Source organism: Cololabis saira, chromosome 5 (assembly GCF_033807715.1).
Source record: "Cololabis saira isolate AMF1-May2022 chromosome 5, fColSai1.1, whole genome shotgun sequence".
NCBI classification, from domain to species: Eukaryota; Metazoa; Chordata; class Actinopteri; order Beloniformes; family Belonidae; genus Cololabis; species Cololabis saira.
This window is the reverse complement of record NC_084591.1, coordinates 47,649,498-47,672,231: the sequence shown is the minus strand read 5'-3', so window position 1 is coordinate 47,672,231 and position 22,734 is coordinate 47,649,498. Positions and strand designations below refer to the sequence as shown.

The 22,734-nt window shown below is 38.9% G+C and overlaps 1 protein-coding gene across 1 annotated transcript in view; it reads left to right on the top strand.

The window, feature by feature from the left end:
- Positions 1–22,734, top strand: part of hydin (HYDIN axonemal central pair apparatus protein) — a 175,648-nt gene that overhangs the window by 6,154 nt on the left and 146,760 nt on the right. The window contains exons 3-7 of the mRNA XM_061722806.1: positions 4,843–4,962; positions 5,137–5,271; positions 11,318–11,517; positions 14,549–14,673; positions 21,711–21,912. Of these exons, the coding sequence (XP_061578790.1) occupies positions 4,843–4,962; positions 5,137–5,271; positions 11,318–11,517; positions 14,549–14,673; positions 21,711–21,912 (782 nt within the window). The remainder of the gene's footprint in view (positions 1–4,842; positions 4,963–5,136; positions 5,272–11,317; positions 11,518–14,548; positions 14,674–21,710; positions 21,913–22,734) is intronic.

Here is a 22,734-nt window from a genome sequence, read left to right as displayed (position 1 = left end):
AATGTTTTAGATCCATATTGGACCAAAAACACAAAAAACAAATACGTCTGGAGCCGCAAAAAATGAAAAGTCTTGTATCAGCCTTAGAATGAAAGAACACATGCTGCATGTTTCTATATTAGTTATAACTGGGGGAAGATTTATTTTTTCATTATGCACTTCGAGAAAAAAGTCAAAATGTCGAGAAAAAAGTCAAAATGTCGAGATTAATGTTCAAGTACAATCTTGAGAAAAAAGTCGAAATGTTGAGAAAAAAGTCGAAATGTTGAGAAAAAAGTTGAAAGTCGAAATGTTGAGAAAAAAGTCAAAATTTTGAGAAAAAAGTCAGAATGTCGAGATTAATGTTGAAGTACAATCTCGAGAAAAAAGTCGAAATGTTGAGAAAAAAGTTGAAATGTCGAGATTAAAAAGGAAAGGAAAAAGGAAGAAAGAAGGAAAAAAGAAAAAGAGAAAAAAAAAACGAGAAAAAAAGGAAAACAAAAAGAAAAAAAGAAAAAGTGAAAAAAAGAAGAAAAAAAGGAAAAAAAAAGGTCAAACATTTTTGAAAAAGCTCCAGGAGCCACTACGGCGGCGCTAAAGAGCCGCATGCAGCTCTAGAGCCGCAGGTTGCTGACCCTCGTGCTAGCCAATCGGAATCCTGGAAAAAAATATCAACAAATAACACGGGTATCTTCCAGTTACTTCCAAGATGAACGAGAGTCTTTCGTTTGGAGTGACAGAGAAGTGGAGTTACTTTTAAGTGAGACTTTAGAATATAAAACAGGTAAAATACAAGAAAATATTGACGGTGGCCAAACTAATTGTAAACACAGGTCGCACACATGACGCTGGTGACGTTTCTGTCTCATAATGTGACGTTCTGAAGACTAAATGTCTGTTTCCCTCCGTTTACAAGCAAACGGGAAGACGGAGTTTTAAAAAATCTCCACTTTGAGTTTTCAGGAATTATCATTTTTAGGTGACTCTGAGCTTCGTTTTTTGCCTTGCATCGTCACACCTGATTCTAAATACTGGTCGTCTTCAGCTTCTCATCCAGGGGCCGGATTCACCAAAATGTTCTTAAGAATGATCGTAAGAAATGTCTTAAGATCTAAAATTAAGAAGTTCATAAGAAAGTTCTTAAGTGCAATTCCTCAATATTTTCTTAAGAACCGTCTTAAGAACTGTCATTTCTTACGAATTTCTTATTTTTCCTACTTAAGAACTTCTTAAAATATGTCATTGCTTTGCACGCGCCAACAAACAACATTTATACATATATATACATTATATATACAGGTAGTTTGGGTCTAAACCGTCAGTCACTCACTAAACATGGAGAAGGAGAAAAAGAGATGCAGGAACTTTTCAAGGTTATGGTGGATGAGATTAATGTGTGAAAAAAATTTACTATTGGGAAAAATTAATAATAATTAACTACCACGCTAACTAACATGCTAAAAAACAGTTAACAGGCTCTTTGTGTAATGAATTACAAAGTATATCCTCAAACTATGACCTACTAGTCTAAACTTGTCTAAAATGTGTTGAAAAAGGTGATATTAGAGTCTTACCTTTTCACAGAAGACATTTTAAGACAGGTCAAGGTTGTCTTAAAGTTAAGAAAAAAGTCAAGAACAAATTTGACTTTTTTTATTTCAAGAATACCATTTATTCTTAAGTTTTTTCTTAAGAAGAAACTTAAGAAGAAAGTTGAGAAAATACTTAAGAACTTTTTTGGAGAATATGACTTCTTCTCCTTTTTCTTCTTAAGACTGAACTTAAGAAAAAAATGACACTTAAGAAGATTTTTTTTCGTAAGAATGTTTTGTGAATCCGGCCACATGTCTGCACAAGTCTGTTAATGACTCAGTCTTTTGTATCAGGGTGTGCTGGAAGCAGGGAAACATGTAAAACATGCAGGACAGCGGGTCCGGAGGACCAGGGTTGGGAAACACTGTACTAGCAGATGATAAAACATCATAACTGACAACCTAGATGCTGACAAGAATTAAAGTTTGCTCAGCATATGTTGTAGAATGACTGTGCTTAGACAAACTCAGGTGCTGAGTCTCGTCCTCATGAGAATAAAACCCTAGCAGTTCCATCTGAAAACAGTCTGGAAAAACAACAAATTTCACATTTTATTCTCAAAGGCCTGTCCTTGACTTCCATTTGAAGCATTATTTAATGTGTTTTGCAATCAATAGAAGTGAAAAACAACCCAAAGCTTAACAAATAAAACTACTGTAGGTAAAATATGAGAATGTGATAAGCTTTTATTTGATTATTTACTTGAATATAGAGTTAGTTCTGTGTGAAAAGGACACTTCAGTTGTACCAGAGCCACTCCCTGCTGACTCAGCAAGTGCTGCTTGTTGGGCAGAGGGCAAACAACGTGACTTATCGTTCGTATCGTTTTATTGGCAGAGTTTAACAGGAGGCTTGGTGCAGAAAAGCCATCTAAAGTTCACCAAATGTCTTTGAAAAGGAGAACTGCCCCATCATCACATTTAAGAAGATCTTTTTTTTTTTGCATCTCACCTTGTATGTTTTTTCCTGACTTGTTAAATATGTAAATATGGAAGTGACGAGACCTCCAGTCTGAGCACCTGCAGTTGAGAAACCTGCAGTGAATATACTTAATGTCCTGAGAGCCACAAAGTTAAAAATGATGCAAAATGATGTTCTCTGTGGCAACAATGCAGAAATGAAGGGTTAATTAATATAATTTAGATTTGATTCTTTTACCCTCTCTATTAAGCTGTTGGATCTAGAGATACAGTGTGGGAAATAGTATAAATAAGAGTTCTGAATTTTGGGTATAAACACTTTTTTTCTGTCTTGCTGAGCATCAGTTGCAATTGGGACCGTTAGACCAACGGCTTAGCGTTTCCTAAAGGTCGGAAACTTGGAAACAATCAGCTTGGCTGTAGCAAAACGTGATAACATTTCTACTGTCTGCTTCTTTAAAACACACCAGTTGTGTCAGTGACTTATTTGCATACAAATAGGAAAATTACACACAGATGGACACATTTCTTAGTACCCTTCCATAAAGAAAAAGAAATGAAATAAAAAGAAAATCCACAATTGTCTGAAATAACTTGAAACTGAAAAAAATAATAAATAATGATTTACTGAAAATCAATGAATGAGAATCAGGGAGGTTACTAGAAGGAAGACACAGTTGAGCATAGGCCTGTGTTGAAAAAAATCGATTTTCCGATTCTAAATCGATTCTCATATTAATTCCTAAAAATCGATTTTGTATGTATAAAGATCGATTTTTTTTTTCCATCATTACATTACAGCTTTTGGTATTTTTTTCTTTATGCCCAAAAAAGAACGTTTTGTTGGACACCACAATAACCACAACTATATTCCATTAATTTATATACTTTCTTGGGGTACATTTGCATAAAATGCTTAAAACCTCAAATTCTCAAAAATCTAAAACCAAAAAAAAAAAAAAACGAAAATTGGAAAAATAATAACGGAATGTGGTAAAAAATAAAAACAATTTAATCTGTATCTGTTTCCTCCCTGGATCTGTTTGGTAATTCTGACCCACGATGTTTCCTAAAGCAGTTCTATCAGCATTCTGGGAGCTGATTGGTCCTTACAGCATCATTACCTGCAATACTTGCTGTTGAATCTCTATATAATACTAGTAGTAATATGTTGCAGAACTACATTCATATAATTCATGCAACAGCTGAAAAAACTGTTTTAATAACACTAACCCAAATCAATTTTGGAATGGAATCAAACCTTGATAATCAATTGTGAATCTTTACAAATCGAAATCGAATCGGTTCTTGACATTTGAAGGGATCCCCAGCCCTGGCTGAGCAGATGAATCCCTGTTCACTGTCTCTACCTCGAAGTCTAAAACGGATCATGACCCAAACATCATCTGGTGCCAGAAACTCACTTTTAATCTGAACAGCCATTTATGCTCACCTTAAATCCTATGGACAATTTAGCATGACCAGTTAACATGCAGGATGTGCAGGACTCCTTGACCGAGTTTGAGCACCCAAACAAAAGTTGCATTGCAAAATTAACATTTGTATTCAGAATTATATGCATTAATTTCAGAGCTGGGTAGTAACGAGTTACATTTACTCTGTTACATTTACTTGAGTAAGTTTTGGGAAATGTTGTACTTTTAGGAGTAGTTTTGAATCACTGTACTTTGTACTTTTACTTGAGTAGATTTGTGAAGAAGAAACTGTTCCTCTTACTCCGCTACATTAGGCTACGTTGAGCTGTTACTTTTATTTTATCCCTTTTATCCGCGTACGCGTCAATCTCATGACATTTTAATGATTTTTTTTTTGCATGTTTTGTCACATTTACACAGACTCAAACACACACAGAGTTTCTATGAGTTCATGTTTGTTCTAGTTCTGCCTGGTTAAAAAAGAAAAGTACAAAAGCTTGAAATTTTGTGCTACTTGTGCTTAATTTATTTTTTGATTCTGTTATTATTTTATTTATTTTATTATTTATTAAAGTACTTGGGTTTACTTTAAGATTATTTTATTTTAAGCCTTTTTTTATTTTTTATTATCTTATTGATTTAATTTGCCTGAAGATGATTATTTTGTACTTTTGTCTGTTTGAATGGTTGTGTTAAAAAAATAAATCAGACGTTACTCAACAGTTACCAAGTACTTTTTTACTTTTACTCAAGTAATTATTTGGATGACTACTTTTTACTTCTACTTGAGTCATTTATTCTGAAGTAACAGTACTTTTACTTGAGTACAATTTTTGGCTACTCTACCCAGCTCTGATTAATTTGGAAAAATGTAATCTGTGCATGACCGTGCGTGCATGTGTTTGCTCCGGCAGGTTTCTTTGGCTCACACGGAGCTGCCGCTTTTCCAGCCCTACCCGTCTGAGCTCGTCTTCCAGAACTTCGTTCCCTCACAGACCTACCAGCTACCTCTGTATCTCCTTAACAACGACAAGGTGCAAAGGAATAACAGAAGTGATGGAGATTTCAAATGTTTAAGACAGAAAGATGGGAGATTGGAGGAGATCTGTATCAAAAACCATCAAGTAGCAACACATAAATAGTCCCTTGATAGTTAATATGGCTTTGTGCTTGTTGTTTCCAGGTTTATAAAAGTGTGTCTTTTCCAGGTTTCCCAGGGCGTAAACCTGAAGCATCAGAACTCAGAGAACTTTGTTGTGGTGCGTTCAGGAGACGAAGGTTGCAAAGTGGCTCCAGGGATGACTGCCACTTTTACAGTGTTTTTCACCCCCCAGGAGAACAAGGTATTTCCCTAAATAACTATCATACAGACTTCCCCTTCATCAAAGCGTACAATGAAAAAGCATAATAATGGGCCCATTACATACTGCAGATTGTACAGTTTTTGGCTAAATCCATCTGTATCAGTATTTTAGTTTACAGTGTAGAAAATGAGCACTGTTTTTTTTCTGGCCAAATTTCTACAAAACTACTGACATTCCAAGAATTCTCAGTTGTACTCCTTAACTGCTTGTTGTTTATGTTAGCACTAAAAGGGCCAGATTTATTCTCCGCATTAGCTTCATTTTTTTTTGTTCAGGAATAAACAGTACACATAATTAAACCAGAAAGATTTTTAAAAAAAAACAACAAAAAAACAACAAAAGAAACTAGTGGTGGGACTCGATTAAAAAAAAACCTAATTAATTAGAAGCGTTGTAATTAATTAATCGCAATTCATCGCATGTCAATATTTGGCACGTGAAGCAACATTTTTTAATTTAAATGGATTTTGGTACATGACTGACTCATTGAATGGACACATAAATGAGCTTAAACAACAATTGTGTTAATTGTGTTAACATAAAGTGCAATATGAGTAATAAGGATATGATTGCATTGTCCACAAGGCACAAATTTAAATTCAAGTTAGCTATAGTCAAGCTTTTTCAGGACTTTTTGTAAACTTTCTATGTCTTAAACACATTTGTTTTTGTTTAGTAAAATTAAAAAACAACTGGAACTAGGAGCGTGATCTGTGCTCGCTGCGACATGTTTGGCATAGAGGTGGTAGCGGAGGCTGATGGGAAAATTCTTTCTTGCACAATTTGCACACAACTGTGCTTTTATCCAGGTTTCCACTCGGTAAAACCAGCAACGACTTCCCATCGGTTTCAGTTTCCATTGTTGTTTCTCGCGTTGAGTTCTGTGCGTCAGTATTACGGGTAACGTATACCGGGAACTCGTGCAACGAGAAACGTTCCGCACTGTTTGGAGTGCAAAAGTAAATTGCGATTAAATGCGTAATTTTTTTTTGTCGTGTTATTTGTCTGTAATTAATGAATCGTAATTAACACGATAAAGTCCCAGCCCTAAAAAAAAAACCCCACAATAATAAGAAAAGCCTTTTGGCCTTACCCAACAAACCAGTTTTCACTGCAGCGAACTGTCATCTCTGGATATCTATAAGCATTTGGGAATGGATAGGGGTTTCACAGTCATTCCCACTTTGAATTAAAAATAAAATAAAGACCAAGACATTATCTGACTTGGGGAATATATAGTTGAGCCTGAAGACCTACAAGAGTTCGTTAGTAATTTACAATCCCCATTCCAAAAAAGTTCTTGCATCAACCGCAAAGCCTAGTCTGAGAGCACAAAGCCTTTATAATGAAATATCTGTTTACGATTACCATTTAGTCTACTGGTACCAAGGCGACAGGCTTTTGATATCAAGTTTTGCTTGTTGTCATTGTGTTTGACGGGGTATAAGATGACCTACAATCTAAAATATGAATATTTTCAATTAAAGGTCATAATGTTATAAGGGCAGGTGAAACTCAGGCAGGCTAATTAATTGGCGGAATTATTGATTAGCAACCATTAATTCAGTAAAGGACAATATTTTTATATATATATATATATATATATATATATATATATATATATATATATATATATATATATATATATATATATATAAAAATATTGTCGGCTGCACTTCACTATAACACTAATGCGCGTTGGTTGTTATGACGACGGCCGCACTTCGCTCTAACACTAATGCACGTTGGTTGTTATGACGACGGCCGCACTTCACTGTAACACTAATGCACGTTGGTTGTTATGACGACGGCCACACTTCGCTGTAACACTAATGCACGTTGGTTGTTATGACGACGGCCGCACTTCGCTGTAACACTAAGGCCGCGTTCAGACTGCCAGCCAATATCCGATTTTTAGCCCATCCAGATTGAAACTGGATGACTCTTTTGAAGTCTGAACAGTCCCAAACCGCATGAGATCTGATTTTTGCAAACCAGATGGAAACCACCTCCGGGAGGTAGTTTCATATCCGATCCATATCTCATTTGGGCAGATGCGTCTCAGTCTGAAAAGCTCCAAACACTCAGATCGGATATGACTGTCCCAGACGCTCCAAACCACCCGCCCATTTCCAGTTTGGAGCTACTCATCCTTTCCCAGAGAGCATGTACAATCTCTGATGTCACTCATTTGTAGTTTGAGTGTTACAAATTCACATTACAAATCATGTTTGAATAGCAGAAAAAAAGACCGCATTTCCACGTACGGTGCGGGTCGCCGCGTACCCTACGCCGTAGGCTCTGCATTGGTGTAACACGGAACCATAAATCAGCCTTCAGTCGCGCTGAGAGCCTGAACCTTCAGCCCGTCAGCTCATCAGGAGGAATGTTGGTTTGTTTGTTAGTTTGCTGGTGGTTTTGTTCTGAACACTTCTCTTCTCTGTTTCTCATTTTGCTGGGACGCCGGGTCCCTCCGCCGAGACACAACTTTTGCGGTATGCGTTCATTGTTATGTTTAAAAATGATGCGCAGTGCCGACCCAATCAGAAACGGTACAGATATTTTGGGATATTTTTATATATATTTAAAAAAATAAAATTATAAAAAAATAAAGGATCCCCATAACCTTTGATCGGGTGGGCAGGACGCACGTTTGGGTGGACACAGCCCACCCCTGCCCCAAAACCAGCCTTGAGTTCCAGTAACAGAGGTCTGACGGGAGGATTAGAGTGAGATGGGGCAGTCTCAAACGATTTAAAATATTGCACAGTGTATTCCCAGCTTTACAGATATGGAACAGCATGTGAGCTGGCTCCATATTGTTATTGTTTTTTCATTTACATGACTTCACACAACACACGCGCTGGGTGACGCCTCCGCTCCGACGTCGTTGCTACGGCAACCCGTCAGATCAGTCAATGATGAGGCACAGTCTGAACAGAGCCAGATCCGATTTGGACACTTGCTAAAAACAGTGTGGACAGTCAGCCCTGAAAATCGGATATGAGAAGGAATCAGATATGAATCAGATTTGCCTGCAGTCTGAACGCGGCCTAATGCACGTTGGTTGCAGAACCTTGAGAGAGAGTTGTAAAACTCTTTGATCTCACCGCGGAGCTTACAATGGGAGTCCACGTAAGTGTCATAACTCTCTCTTGGTGCGTCCGCAATGCCAAACTAAAAAGTATATACTAAAAAGTATACTTAAGTTCGGCACACTTTTGAGTAAATATCAGTAAATATCAGTAAATATCATTAGGGTGGAAGTATGGGGTCTGGTTGGTTGGTACGCCGTCCGTGTGAAAGTCGTCCCATGAGAAACATTCCGAGGGGAAAAAACTAATGCGATTAAAATGCGCTATTTTTTCTAGCGCGTTATTTTTTTCTGTAATTAATAATTCAAAATGAATGCGCTAAAGTCCCAGCGTTAATATAAATATCACTTCCACTATTTATTTATTTTTTATTTGCAAAACACCTACAGTGCAACAGTTGAACAATAAAAGAGAGGAAAGAACCTGGCTGGCCCTCCCAACTTGTGTCTCCAGTCCAGTCCTCTTTCCCTAATAACGACACAATTGTCCAGTAGAAAACTTGTGACTTGTTTCCACTAAAGTCCAGTCTCCCGTTTTGGCTGGGAAACTACCGTATTTTACCCCTCTTTCCGGCCGTCCTCCCATACGTAAATTTCCCGTTTTATAATATAATAATTTTTAAAAAGGGTTATTGTGCCTTTTGCGCCTCTCACAAGGTTAGTGGCAGCAAAGGGAACAAACTCGGAACAACAAATCAGACCAGGTCGTCGTACGACATCTTTTCTTGTTGTTGTTAAGTGGAGGTCAGCCGGAGGTGGCTCTTTGTTGAAACGGTTACCAAGGTTATAGCGCCACATAGCGTCACAGAGTCAGCCATGCTCTGGACATTTATCCCATTCTCTGAACAGCATGTAAACTCAGACAAGTGATCCGGGGTCCATTTCACAAAGCAGGTTTAGTGAAAACTCTGAGTCTGTTAACCCTGAAATGAAAGGGGTTTCACAAAGGGAGGTAACTCAAACCAGAGAAAGAGAGGTAACTTTAGCCCGTTTCACAAAGAGAGGTAACTTAAGCTCTCGGTCAGTTACCGTAGTAACAGACGCTCTGAACCTAACCTGGTTGGGACCAGGTTTATATCGTGAAACCTGGAGTTTTTCTGCGTCTCCGCCTCTTTCAGAGCCGCACGCACATTTAATTTCCTCATTCATTCAGTCAGCAGGCCAGTTTTGGTGAAGTTCTGCCGTCTGTCATTAAAAACAGAGTCAGTATATATATTAGAAGTCCATTGTCACGAACATGGCATGTCCTTTTGATGAAGACACAATTGATGAAGGTGCAGAATTAATGCGCAGAGAATTAAACATTCGTCGGGAGATGGTTATCAGACCACGTAATACATGTACATTATACATAGTCTCATTACAGGCAAAGCAATATATGTTAATCCTTTATTTGTTATCATTTTGATGATTGAATTGTTTAATGATTTCATAATATATTGTAATTTTTTGAGATTTTTTATTTGGGGTTTTCATAAACTGTGAGCCATAATCTCAAAATTATAACAAATAAAGGCTTGAAATATCTCACTTTGCATGTAGTGGGAAATAATATTTGTTTCACCTTAAGTTGAATTTACTACGAATGAAGTTTTGCAATATATTCAAATTTTCCGACCTCCACCTGTATATTATTACATGAATAAATAAGAGCATAATACAGGGGTCTCCAACTCCGGTCCTGGATCCACCTATCCAGCATGTTTTAGGTGTCTCCCTGCATGAACACACCTGATTCTAATCAATGGTCGTCATTAACTTGTCATCAAGGTCCGGACAGTTCTGTTGTTGACACAGCTCCTTGTATCATGGTGTGCTGAAGCAGGGAAAGATGTAAAACATGCTGGATAGGTGCTCTCCAGAGCCCCCTGGCATAATATGTGTCTGTATTGGTTCAATACGGAACGCAACTTTTAATTCCCAATTACGGAACAATTCTGTATTTCAAGGGACGGGTGGCAAGTCTACATAAACCTGTCCAAGCCATCAAGGGGTTCCACAGGATTGCAGGTGAATGATGTGGAGATCTGTTAAATTAATTTTATATTATATTCTGTGCTGCGGTGTTACTCTTTTTTTTTAAAAACATGTTCAAATTCGCCGTATGCGCGCATTAAAATCTCTAATTCCATTCGGGTGAAAAAGGACACGGCGTGAAGTATGTGGATCTTCAGATGCAATGTTTCCTCAAAGCGATTTTGTAAATTGAAATGTTAAATAAAGTTTAAAAAAAAAAAAGTACGTAGATCTTTTGCCGTTGTTGTCGCCGGTTTCCATGGTGAATCGTATCAGGGCTCTATAGATACTGGCTTTTGATAGTTGTGGTGCATGCGCTTAACTCCAGGTGAAACTACTTAGAGTTGAGTAAATGACCTCAAATCCACTGTTCTGGAACTGAAAACTCAGGGTTTCCGATCTCAGAGTAGATCAACTAAGAGTTCAGGATTAGACTCAGAGTTTGTTGGACCTGCTTTGTGAAACGGACCCCCGGTCTTCTGGATGTTTATCTGATACCATCAGAAATCCCAACTCTTTGCTGCATGTAAACGGACTGATAGGCACATAGGCCTGCGTCATTTTGAGGTTTGTCACCTTTCAAATGTGATGTGTTTATGTGTGCCACTGAAGTCAGTTTACAGTGTGTGATCAGACGCTCCCAATTCAGCATCCAAAGCTGATGTTAAAATAATAGTTGTTTAAAACAAATGCAAGGCTTTTACACAAACATCCTATCAATTATTGTAAAAGACTGACTTCCTGTTTATCCTAAGAACAAAACAGATCCTGGGCTAATACTATTCCTAAGCAAGTAGAGTATTAGAAATGGAGGAATGAACCTTTAGAAGAGGATTATGCTCTAAATCATTGACTCCATAAATCACTTTTTTAATTTGAGTGTTTTCAACCATTTTTTTCTCGTTCTTCTAACAGGACCACGACCACAGACTTGTTTTCGTGACAGAGAGGGAGATGTTCGAGATCCCAGTCCGGGCCATCGGGCCTCGGGCCGTCCTTGACTTTCCAGATGAACTTGTTTTACCTGCCTGTCCCGTGAAAGCCACCACGGAGAAAACTCAACTGGTCCGCAACGTCGGGAAAACCAGGGCTCGGTTCAAGCTGCAAACTCAGAGGTGAAGTTTCCTGAAGTTTCCTGGGGTCCGTTTCACAAAGCAGGTTTAGTGAAAACTCTGAGTCTGTTAACCCTGAAATGAGGGAAACTCTGAGTTTTCCATTTCACAAAGGGAGGTAACTCAAACCAGAGAAAGAGGAGTAACTCTAGCCTGTTTCACAAAGAGAGGTAACTTAAGCTCTCGGTCAGTTACCGTAGTAACAGACTCTCTGAACCTAACCTGGTCGCTAGCAGGTTTATTTCAGCGAACCTGGAGTTTCTCTCCGTCTCCTCCCTCAGTGGCGTTAAATCAGCCAATGGGCCTTTACGCAATACACATCCGTTTTCTGCACCACGGACAGCAAGCGGCAAAGTTAGAGAGCAGAAAAAGCGTATCTGACAAACGCAATTGAACTCGTTCACTTTATTCACTATGTCAGTGCAACAATATCACAGGGACATCCCAGTTTAACTTCAAACAGTTAAAGTCCAAATGCAAAAAGGAGAGGGAGAGTAAAAAAAGTCAAATATTTCCCTTAAACAGATGTATAAGAGGATTTATATCTTACTTTGAGATGAACTTGCATAATTAATCCATCAGTGGCTAACAGCCTCGTTAATATCTTCTGGACCCATCACTTGCCTTCTTTCTTTTTTTTTTATTGCGTGGTTGTCTGCTTCCTTTTCATTTTTGTAAGTTAGTAACACTGCAGAGCGCACTAAAAACGAGATTGATAGCGACCACTGTCGTCAGGGACGCTGGGACGTGTTGGGAAAGATAATACCTACTGAAATCCATCATGTTGTTCTGATATGCATTTGTAGTTATTTTATATGTATGAAGTAATAGAATAAATCAATACAAATAGATACAGAGTAAATCCATAAATGTATTTAAAAAAAAAAAACATTTACATTTTCCCCTGAAGCCGAGGTGTGGCAGCTGCCGTACCCAATTGACGGCCCTGATCTAAATGACAATAACATTTCTTTTTTTTTTCTCCAAAATATGCTCTCATACTCGCCATATGCACGTATTAACACTTCTAACTCCAGTGGCGTGAAGTATGTGGATCTTGAGATGCAAACTAATGTTTCCTCAAACGGATTTTGTAAATTGAAAAGATAAATAAAGTTAAAAAGAAAAAAAAGAAAAAGTATGTCGCTCTTTTGTTGTCGCCGGTTGCCATGGTGAATCCTTGTATCAGCGCTCTACTGATGATGGCTTTTTATTTCCCTCACGCTCGCGCTTAACTCCAGGTGAAACTACTTAGAGTTGAGTAAATTACCTCAAATCCGCTGTTCTGGAACCGAAAACTCCGAGTTTCCAATCTCAGAGTAGATCAACTAAGAGTTCAGGATTAGACTCATAGTTTGTTGAACCTGCTTTGTGAAACGGACCCCTGGTAGTTTTATTTGTTTTTAAAGGAGCCGTCTGTAAGAAATGTCCGAAACTGGTACTGCAGTCACTTTCAAAATATTGTTGAGCGGCGTGTACCCTCCCCCTCCTCCCCCCGACCAGAGGTTGCCAGGTAGGCTGCAGAATGCAGCAGGAACGTAGGCTGCCATGGCTGCCATAATTAAAGCCGAGCTGGCAACCCGGATGCCGAAACAATACTGACTTGGTGATTGGGAGATAGGTGGAGGGTGGGGCTTCAGAAACAATACTGACTTGGTGATTGGGAGATAGGTGGAGGGTGGAGCTTCAGAAACAATACTGACTTGGTGATTGGAAGATAGGTGGAGGGTGGAGCTTCAGAAACAATACTGACTTGGTGATTGGAAGATAGGTGGAGGGTGGAGCTTCAGAAACAATACTGACTTGGTGATTGGGAGATAGGTGGAGGGTGGAGCTTCAGAAACAATACTGACTTGGTGATTGGGAGATAGGTGGAGGGTGGAGCTTCAGAAACAATACTGACTTGGTGATTGGGAGATAGGTGGAGGGTGGAGCTTCAGAAACAATACTGACTTGGTGATTGGGAGATAGGTGGAGGGTGGAGCTTCAGAAACAATACTGACTTGGTGATTGGGAGATAGGTGGAGGGTGGAGCTTCAGAAACAATACTGACTTGGTGATTGGGAGATAGGTGGAGGGTGGAGCTTCAACATCAACATCAGTTGAGGGCTGCAACTCCTCTTTTTAAACTGGAATATCCTGGCTTGAGTGCTGTTGTCAGTGACATAAGTATTTGAAATGAACATGATTTTTAAATGTCTGTTGACATATCGGGGTCATTTTATGATTCGTTTTATTATTGCTCTTACAAACAGCTCCTTTAACTACTTGAAATACACACTCCTTTCATAAAAGCTGAGTCATACATCCATCCAATTGTTCAGACTCACATGAACAAACATTTTACGTTCAGGGTTTGTACATTTTGAAAAAACCTGGAAAAGTCATGGAATTTGAAAATGTAGTTTTCAAGGCCTCGGAAAGTTTTGGAAAAGTCGTGGAATTTATTTTTCTCACTTAATGATAACATTTAGTAATAACAGCCTATAAGGTAGATTTAAAATTGATCGAAAAATTGAAAAGTCTCGCACGTTGTCACGCGTGACGTGCCGAGCATCTTGTGCATCATGCAGATCAGTTATTACTACAGTTATTACAGTTATTTTAGATTACTATAAAACATATACAGGACTGTCTCAGAAAATTAGAATATTGTGATAAAGTCCTTTATTTTCTGTAATGCAAAAATGTCATACATTCTGGATTCATTACAAATCAACTGAAATATTGCAAGCCTTTTATTATTTTAATATTGCTGATCATGGCTTACAGTTTAAGAAAACTCAAATATCCTATCTAAAAAAAATAGAATATTCTGGGAATCTTAATCTTAAACTGTAAACCATAATCAGCAATATTAAAATAATAAAAGGCTTGCAATATTTCAGTTGATTTGTAATGAATCCAGAATGTATGACATTTTAGTTTTTTTAATTGCATTACAGAAAATAAAGAACTTTATCACAATATTGTAATTTCCTGAGACAGTCCTGTATATTAATGAACATGTCTTGTGTTTTTCTCCACCTTGCAGGCCGTTCTCGGTGACGCCGTCCTCTGGGATGCTGGAAGTGGGCGAGAGCCTGCAGGTGACGGTGGTTTTCCAGCCCAGGACTGTAGGAATCCACCAGCAGGACCTGCGTCTGCACTACCACACTGGTGAGACGCATTCAGGCTCATCTGAACTGAATAGTAACACAGCATTTTCAAACAAGTTTTGGGCATAGTGTTGATACAGAGATATCATTTCAGAAGTTCCCCGAGCTCTTGTAAAATTGTCCCCTTCAATAGATCTAAGTACATTGTTGCATTGCGTTTCTAATTACCTTTATTATTTCTCCAGAGATTTCGTTTTGTGGGGTGTTTTTGTGTGTGTTCTGGTGTTTTCTGTCTTTTATTTGTAGGCTAGTGCTGATAATGGTAAATTAATTTCTAAATGTGATTGTAGCACATCTCGCTGCTACGGGGTCATAGACAGGACAGTGGACACAGGAATTTGTGCAGAAAACGTTTTTATTTCCGTTCAGAGGCACACGTGCACCAGCACCTTCAGCAGAGCTGCAGTCGAGCTCCACTCTGCTTCCGTCCTCCTCCGTCTCCAGGGCCCGCACACTACTGAATACACAGAGAGTGATTAGACACACCTGTGTACCGTCAGCTGTTCCAGCCGCGTCACCTGTGTGCCCCTCCCCCGCACTCCCTCTCTCCCCCGCACTCCCTCTCTCCCCCGCACTCCCTCTCTCCCCTGCACTCCCTCTCTCCCCTGCACTCCCTCTCTCCCCTGCACTCCCTCTCTCCCCCGCACTCCCTCTCTCCCCCGCACTCCCTCTCTCCCCCGCACTCCCTCTCTCCCCCGCACTCCCTCTCTCCCCTGCACTCCCTCTCTCCCCTGCACTCCCTCTCTCCCCCGCACTCCCTCTCTCCCCCGCACTCCCTCTCTCCCCTGCACTCCCTCTCTCCCCTGCACTCCCTCTCTCCCCCGCACTCCCTCTCTCCCCCGCACTCCCTCTCTCCCCCGCACTCCCTCTCTCCCCTGCACTCCCTCTCTCCCCTGCACTCCCTCTCTCCCCCGCACTCCCTCTCTCCCCTGCACTCCCTCTCTCCCCCGCACTCCCTCTCTCCCCCGCACTCCCTCTCTCCCCCGCACTCCCTCTCTCCCCCGCACTCCCTCTCTCCCCTGCACTCCCTCTCTCCCCCGCACTCCCTCTCTCCCCCGCACTCCCTCTCTCCCCTGCACTCCCTCTCTCCCCTGCACTCCCTCTCTCCCCCGCTCTCCCCTGCACTCCCTCTCTCCCCTGCACTCCCTCTCTCCCCCGCTCTCCCCTGCACTCCCTCTCTCCCCTGCACTCCCTCTCTCCCCTGCACTCCCTCTCTCCCCTAGACTCCCTCTCTCCCCTGCACTCCCTCTCTCCCCTGCACTCCCTCTCTCCCCTGCAGACCACGCCCCAATCCTGCACCCTGCCACAGTGATCACTATATCACTATATTTTTTCTGATGATATCTGTTATAGATTTCAAATTGTCCATGTGTTAAGATTTGTCAGTCTTTTCTACAAAAATCCTCATATAGAGTCAATTTGCAAGTTTCAAATCACACTTAAACTGCCAAAACTCTTCCTCAAAATGAGCTATATATGTATATGTATATATATATATATATATATATATATATATATATATATATATATATATATATATATATATATATATATATATATATATATATATATATATATGCAGGGCAACCTGAAAAGGTGGTAACAGTAGGGCTGTTGAGTAACATTAAGGTTTAATTATAGAGTGCCGGTCCAGGCCCAGAGCAACACTTACAGTCATCAAAAAATGATCATTATTAATTTAGCACTGCTACTCCTGGGAGACGAAAGGGAGAGTCCAGCACAAACTAGATGACATACATGGAAGTTTAATTCCTCTTTAATTCAGAATTAAAATTAAATCTGATTTAAAATGAGTAAAAATTACCATGTAAACACATAATTCCCAATGAAAATGGCCATTCCGAATTAAACTTAATTCGGAAGTAAGTGGCTGGTTTATTCAGATTTTAAATCTGAATAGAATAATTCCAGATCATGTATCCACTCATTCCTCTTTAAATTAATTCCGGTCTTTCTTTCTGCTCGTTCCCTCTCCCGTCTGTCTCCATGATCTTATATTCCGCGCTGGGCTGGTTTTCCAAACAAAGTTTCAAGATGGCGCCCCCTACCTGTCAGCTGCTGCCACAGCACCACCATGCTGCAACATCATCCCACAATTCACTCTTCTCTCCTCCTCATTTTCCTTCATCAGTCATTTCCTGTCTCATGCTTTCTCTCCTCCTCTCCATCTGATCATATCCCAGATGGAACCTGGAATAACGCAGCCCAAGACTTTTCAATTTGTACAAAGAAACTCACCGGTCTTCCTGTGAAACCGTGCTAGGCTTCATTTTCAGTCTATTTGCACGGCGACGTGATTGAAGTCTTGAACACTCTTTGAATTCTAATCAGTATAATTACTGTAGGGCACTCATGGTCAGTGCATAGATTTTAGCAGCCTACATTCGTCAAAGTCAGGCCGGTTTGTTTTTTGGTTGTTTTTTTTATATGAAAGCAAGCCTCACTTGTACTCGGCCTCACTAATAAAAATTCAGTATTTTGGCTCCCAATTACTTATTGCCTCTCATTTGTCTTAAAGCGCAGAAAGAGATGGATTGAAAGCTTTCCTGCACAGTCATCAATTAACAGGGCTGGAAAGATAATAGGATAGAGAATCTTTTGAAAATTAACATTTTGCTTGTTGTCCTGAGACATAAAGGTTTTCCTCACAGACAGATTTTTGGAGGAAACCTAACATATAAAGTTGATTTTTTTTTTTATTTTCTTTTGAGTAGGAGCATATTTAATAACATATTCAGACAAATTAGAGCACGTACTGCGATCTTGACGAAAACAATCTAAAGAAGTGAAAGTGAAGTTAAAAGTTTGGAGTTTTGGAAAGGTCAGTTAGCTGTTCCTGCATCGAAAAATCTTCATCAGCTTAGTTACTCATCATAACAAATGTTAAAAATGGAAAAACAATGTCTTAATTGCTTAAGAAATCCCCTAAGCAGCACAGCATCCAAATCAACCCAGAATACCTCTCCTAAAACAAATGTTTGGACTAAATAATTTATTTGGAAAACAAGCGCAAAATTATCAGCCTGCCCCTAGCACAGCAATCGTACAAAATAATAATTTTAATAATGTGTGCAATGATGCAACATCCAACATAACCAGCTGTAAAATTAGCTGCTTACACTGCAAAAACTCAAAATCTTAACAAAAAAATTTGTCTTATTTCTAGTTAAAATGTCTCATTTTTAGTAAAAAGAAATCTCATTACACTTAAAACAAGACTCATCACTGGAAAAAAAAAACAATTTTCACCTGTTTCAAGTAGATTTTCACTTAAAATAAGTAGAAAAATCTGCCAATGTTTTTGCTTGTAATAAGAAGATAAATCTTGTCCCACTGGCAGATTTTTTCTACTTATTTCAAGTGAAAATGTACTTGAAACAGGTGAAAGTTGTCAAATAAGTTATTTTTCTGGTAAATGACTCTTATTTAAGTGTAATGAGATTTTTTTTTTCAAGTTTTTGCAGTGTAGTCATGACTGACCCTATTTAAAGAAGAGTTCATACACAAAGCTGTTATTTATTCATAGTTCAGAGGAGCAGTGTTTAGGATTTGGAGATAAATGCTTAGTGTTCCGGCCCTTTTTCTTGGCACCTCTCTTGTAGAACCTCCTTGTCTTGGATCATGTGCATTTAGTGCCAGTTTTTGATATTTCCCGTTAGGGTAAAATCACTTGTTCATATCTAAGAGTTTACCAAAATGAGTCATTATATGTTTCCTTAGAAAGTGTGTTTGTACTTGAGCCACTTGCATCAACATTTTTGCATACAGTATGTTAAAGTTAGATGCTTCTGATGTTTTAAAACTGATATATTGTTTCCATATAAAATTCTTTCCATATAAAAGCCATATAAAAACCAGAATCTCCAAAGACAGATTTATAAGGTACAGCGAGGCTATTGTTGTTAACACCTTACAGTTAATGTATTAAATGTTTCAGAAAAAAATAGACCTTTGACGCTGTTACAGGTGTATATTAAATATTCAGATCAATTTAAGGAGGAAATGTGTACTAATACATATCCCAAAACATTACAAGTGTATTTGCAAAACTATATTTGCATTACATATGATTATACATTATCTTTAAAGTATCCAGAGTCTTGAGCCTTTTCTCACTACACATTTCTAATTGAATGTTATTTCATTTTAGCATGCTTTTTTTTTTCTTGTGCAGTTTTGGATATTAGTGATATGTTTGTGTCAAACAAAAAAAAAGTTTTCAAAACCACTTGCAGAGGGTATATTTGCTCTATTTGCTTTTGTGCAAGTAGAGCAAATATAAACTTGTCATAAGTCGATGGAGCTGATTCCCAGTCCGCAGCCAAAAGCACTTTCTCTGTGTTTGAAACTGGAAGACTGAATTGGATACGACTGTGAGTAAGAAGTAATAAATGGCAAAGCCTTTGTGGTGGTTTTGGCTTTGAAAACACAGCAGTCGTAATAAAATGAAATACCCGTTGGGCTCATTGAGCCGAACTGCTTTTGCAAACAAGACATTCCTGCATGTATCTTTGATCTAAGTTTTCATTTCTAGTCATTTTATTGACCGAGGTATCTTTGATTTTCCACCACAGGGAACATTTATTATCAAGGAAACTGCCAACAAAAGAAATAAATAGAGAAGAGTATTATGTAGTGGCCAGAGCCGAACTCAGTGTACGCAACGATAGACTGTTTTTACAAACTAAAACTTTAGTCCCTCTGATTTGAATGTAAACAAACACTTGCCAAATTTACATAAGACTTTATTCTCAGTGGATTTATACAAAACCTAGTTTTGCATGTTTTTGTTGTTATTGGTTGTGGTTGTTGTCTACGTGAGTTCATTGTCTGGGTGTCAGATCCATGAGCTGACCTGTTAATGAGGACGCTGCCTGGAGCTTGGAAACTCCACACAATAAAACCGGGAGTCTTCTTTTATTCTGGATCCAGTCTTTGGAAGCTGAACTCTGCAGTGTCCACGGCACTGTCAGGTTTTATTCTTTTCTTTTCAGACCACATTAGGCCTGAGACTAGTTGGTAGTTTCCATCCATCCTCTGTTCTTGCTTCATTTCCATCAGAGTTGTGCTGAGCTGGAGCTTATTCTAGCAGTCATTGGGCCTGGAGTGGGGTAGGCTATGGATCACAGTTACAAAATGCTCTCCAAATGAGCACAGCCCCATATAGGGCTCCATATATAATTGCATATAATGACTTATATGGGTCCTTACATACATACGGGTCAATGACATGACATGCATATTTTTGCATTATTTCTATAAAATATTCATTTAAACCAATAAAAAATAGGTTAAAGTGAACAAATGGTTGATAACTATGATGTGAATAGCTATTGTATTAAATGCATTCATTTGTATATTTGTATAATTCTTTTTCTGTCTTTAAATGTAAAAAAAAGTGTTGGACAGACACTCTAAGGGATGCTTGCCAGAGATTTCACTTAGAATAAATAGTAGGAAAATACATATATTTTTACAAATATTTGGTTGCGCCAACTGACATTTTTTGGGCAGTGAAGTTAAAAATACATTCAAAAAATTAATTTAAACACTTTTAAATGTTATTTAAGAAATTAGACTTGTTAAAATACATGTTCCAGACTCAAAAATAAACATTACATCCATTTTGAACAGACCTTTTTAAAATACCTTTTTGGAAGCCTTATTTGTCATTGACCCACAAATGAAATATAAATATGAAATAAATTCAGGTGTTTCAATCAGACCTCTTGCTACAGGTACATGCAGTCAATACAACTGCACAGAAACCCTGACTTTATCCATGTCCATGTTAAGCCACGTATTAACATACAATACTGTATCAGTGCTTAGCCTCATAAATTCTGTACCAACGAGGTTCAAATTCCCTCAAAACACTCCAAATGAATCCAATTAAAATGGATAAGAGTTCAGCAATGTTTGTCTATAAATCTGAAAGGTACAACTGTGTGGGTCCGTCTCTGGTCCGTCTGCAACTGATACTGGACAACTATTGGCTCACCTGTGTTCAAGGGGCGGGTGTTACTGACAAGTCAGGATAGGAGTCGAAAAATTCTTTCTACAGTTCCTGCCAGTAATAGAGACAGTGTACAAGAGCCGATGAAGCTTCCTAAACATAATGAAATTAACACTGATATCCTAACACGAAAAAACTCTTGGGCATCCTTTAAAGGGGACCTATTGCGGCATTTAATGTATATTTTAAACAGGCCTTGAATGTCTTAAAAACAATCTAAAGCTTGTTTTTTCTACATAAATCAGAAATTCAGCCTGTGGGCCATGTCTCTATTTATACCGTTTCTAACCTCCTTTTCTATGCTGGATTCTGAGGGGAGGGGAGGTTATGATAATGAGGCTCTGTGCTGATTGGCTGCTTGAATGACGTGTAGCAGGGGAGGGAACAAAGCCTCTCCGGGCTGAAGAGCAGCGGCTCCGTACACTATAAAAGCATTTCCCATGCGAGCGAGCGTCAGCGACAAAATCAATTCCATTGCTTTATTTTGTATTAGACTGTCCTAACTGGCCGTGAGTTTAACGGTTTCAGTGTGGACAGAGAGAGTTTAACGGTTTCAGTGTGGACAGAGAGCGCCCGATGTCACGCAGCTCGACGCGATAGTCGGACGCTCGCATGCAGTTACACGCTGTAAACGGATCTTAAAGCCTGATTTACGGTTTTGCGTTAAATCGACACGTACTCTACGCCGTAGGCTCTGCGTTGGTGAAACGTGGAACCATAAATCAGCCTTTAGTTCCCTGAAGACGGAACGGGTCACCTCGTCTTCACACTAATTCACACAGGAAGATTTAATTTAATTCTAAACAGTTACACCACAGTTATTTACTCCGATTCCTCATCATTTCATTTCTTATGTTACAAGACAAATGAATCATGTTAACTGTAAAGAAATCACAACACTGAATATTCACAAATGGCAACTTTATTGTTAAAAAAATGAAACATTTGTACACATTATATACACCATACACTGTTTCTATATGTGTGTGTCTCCTCCTCAGGTGAAGATGTGGATATCAGCTTGTCTGGGTCCTGCGAGGAACTGAATATTCATCTGGAACCGGACTCTGTGACGCTGAAGAAAACCTACATCAACATGGCCAGTTTTCATCCAGTTTCCCTCACAAACCACACTGAGATTGTTCTCCAGTACCGTTGGTCCGCGTGGCCCAGCCAGCAGGAGGAGGACTGGAACTCATCAAGGTACAAAACATGTCTGCTGAAAAAACCTTCTCAGCTGCAGATGTGTTTGTACATCTGTCCCATAGCTACGGAAGAGGATTAGGGCCAGACTGGAGAAAAAGAAACACAATATTTTACAGGAGGAAGATTTTTTTTCATTATGCACTTTGAGAAAAAAGTCGAAATGTCGAGAAAAACGTTGAAATGTTGAAATTAATGTTGAAATACAATTTCGAGAAAAAAGTCGAATTGTCGAGAAAAAAGTCAAAATTTCGTGAAAAAAGTCAAAGGCTGCGTCCAAAATCGCATACTTCCGACCTAATGAGTATGCAAAATGAGTGTGCGAGATTTTTTAGTGCGTCCGAAACATTAGAACGTACTCAATAGTGTGCACCATCCATACTCATTCCGGAAAATATTTTGAGTGTGGATTGATGGACACTAGCTGAGCAGAAACTTTCCACAATGCAATGCAGCAGCGTTTGGTTGCTAAGTGATACGTATATGTCATAAGTATAATATTAAGTATAATAATATTATTACATAACATTAATATTATAATATTCGTATATAATAATATTATATAATGTTTGGGCTTGTTTGGGCCAGAATAAACGGGAAATAGCGGAGCGGAGTTGCTACTGCAGCTGTTACCATGGTAACAGCTGCTACTGCTGCTGTGACACGGCACTTCCTCCCTACGGCAGGAAGTGCCGTGTGCGCTCTTAATAGTACGTCCGAATTAATGCACACTACTCATATTTACTCAAAAGTGTGCCAAATGTAAGTATACTTTTTAGTATATACTTTTTAGTACGGGATTTCGGACGCACCGGAAATGTT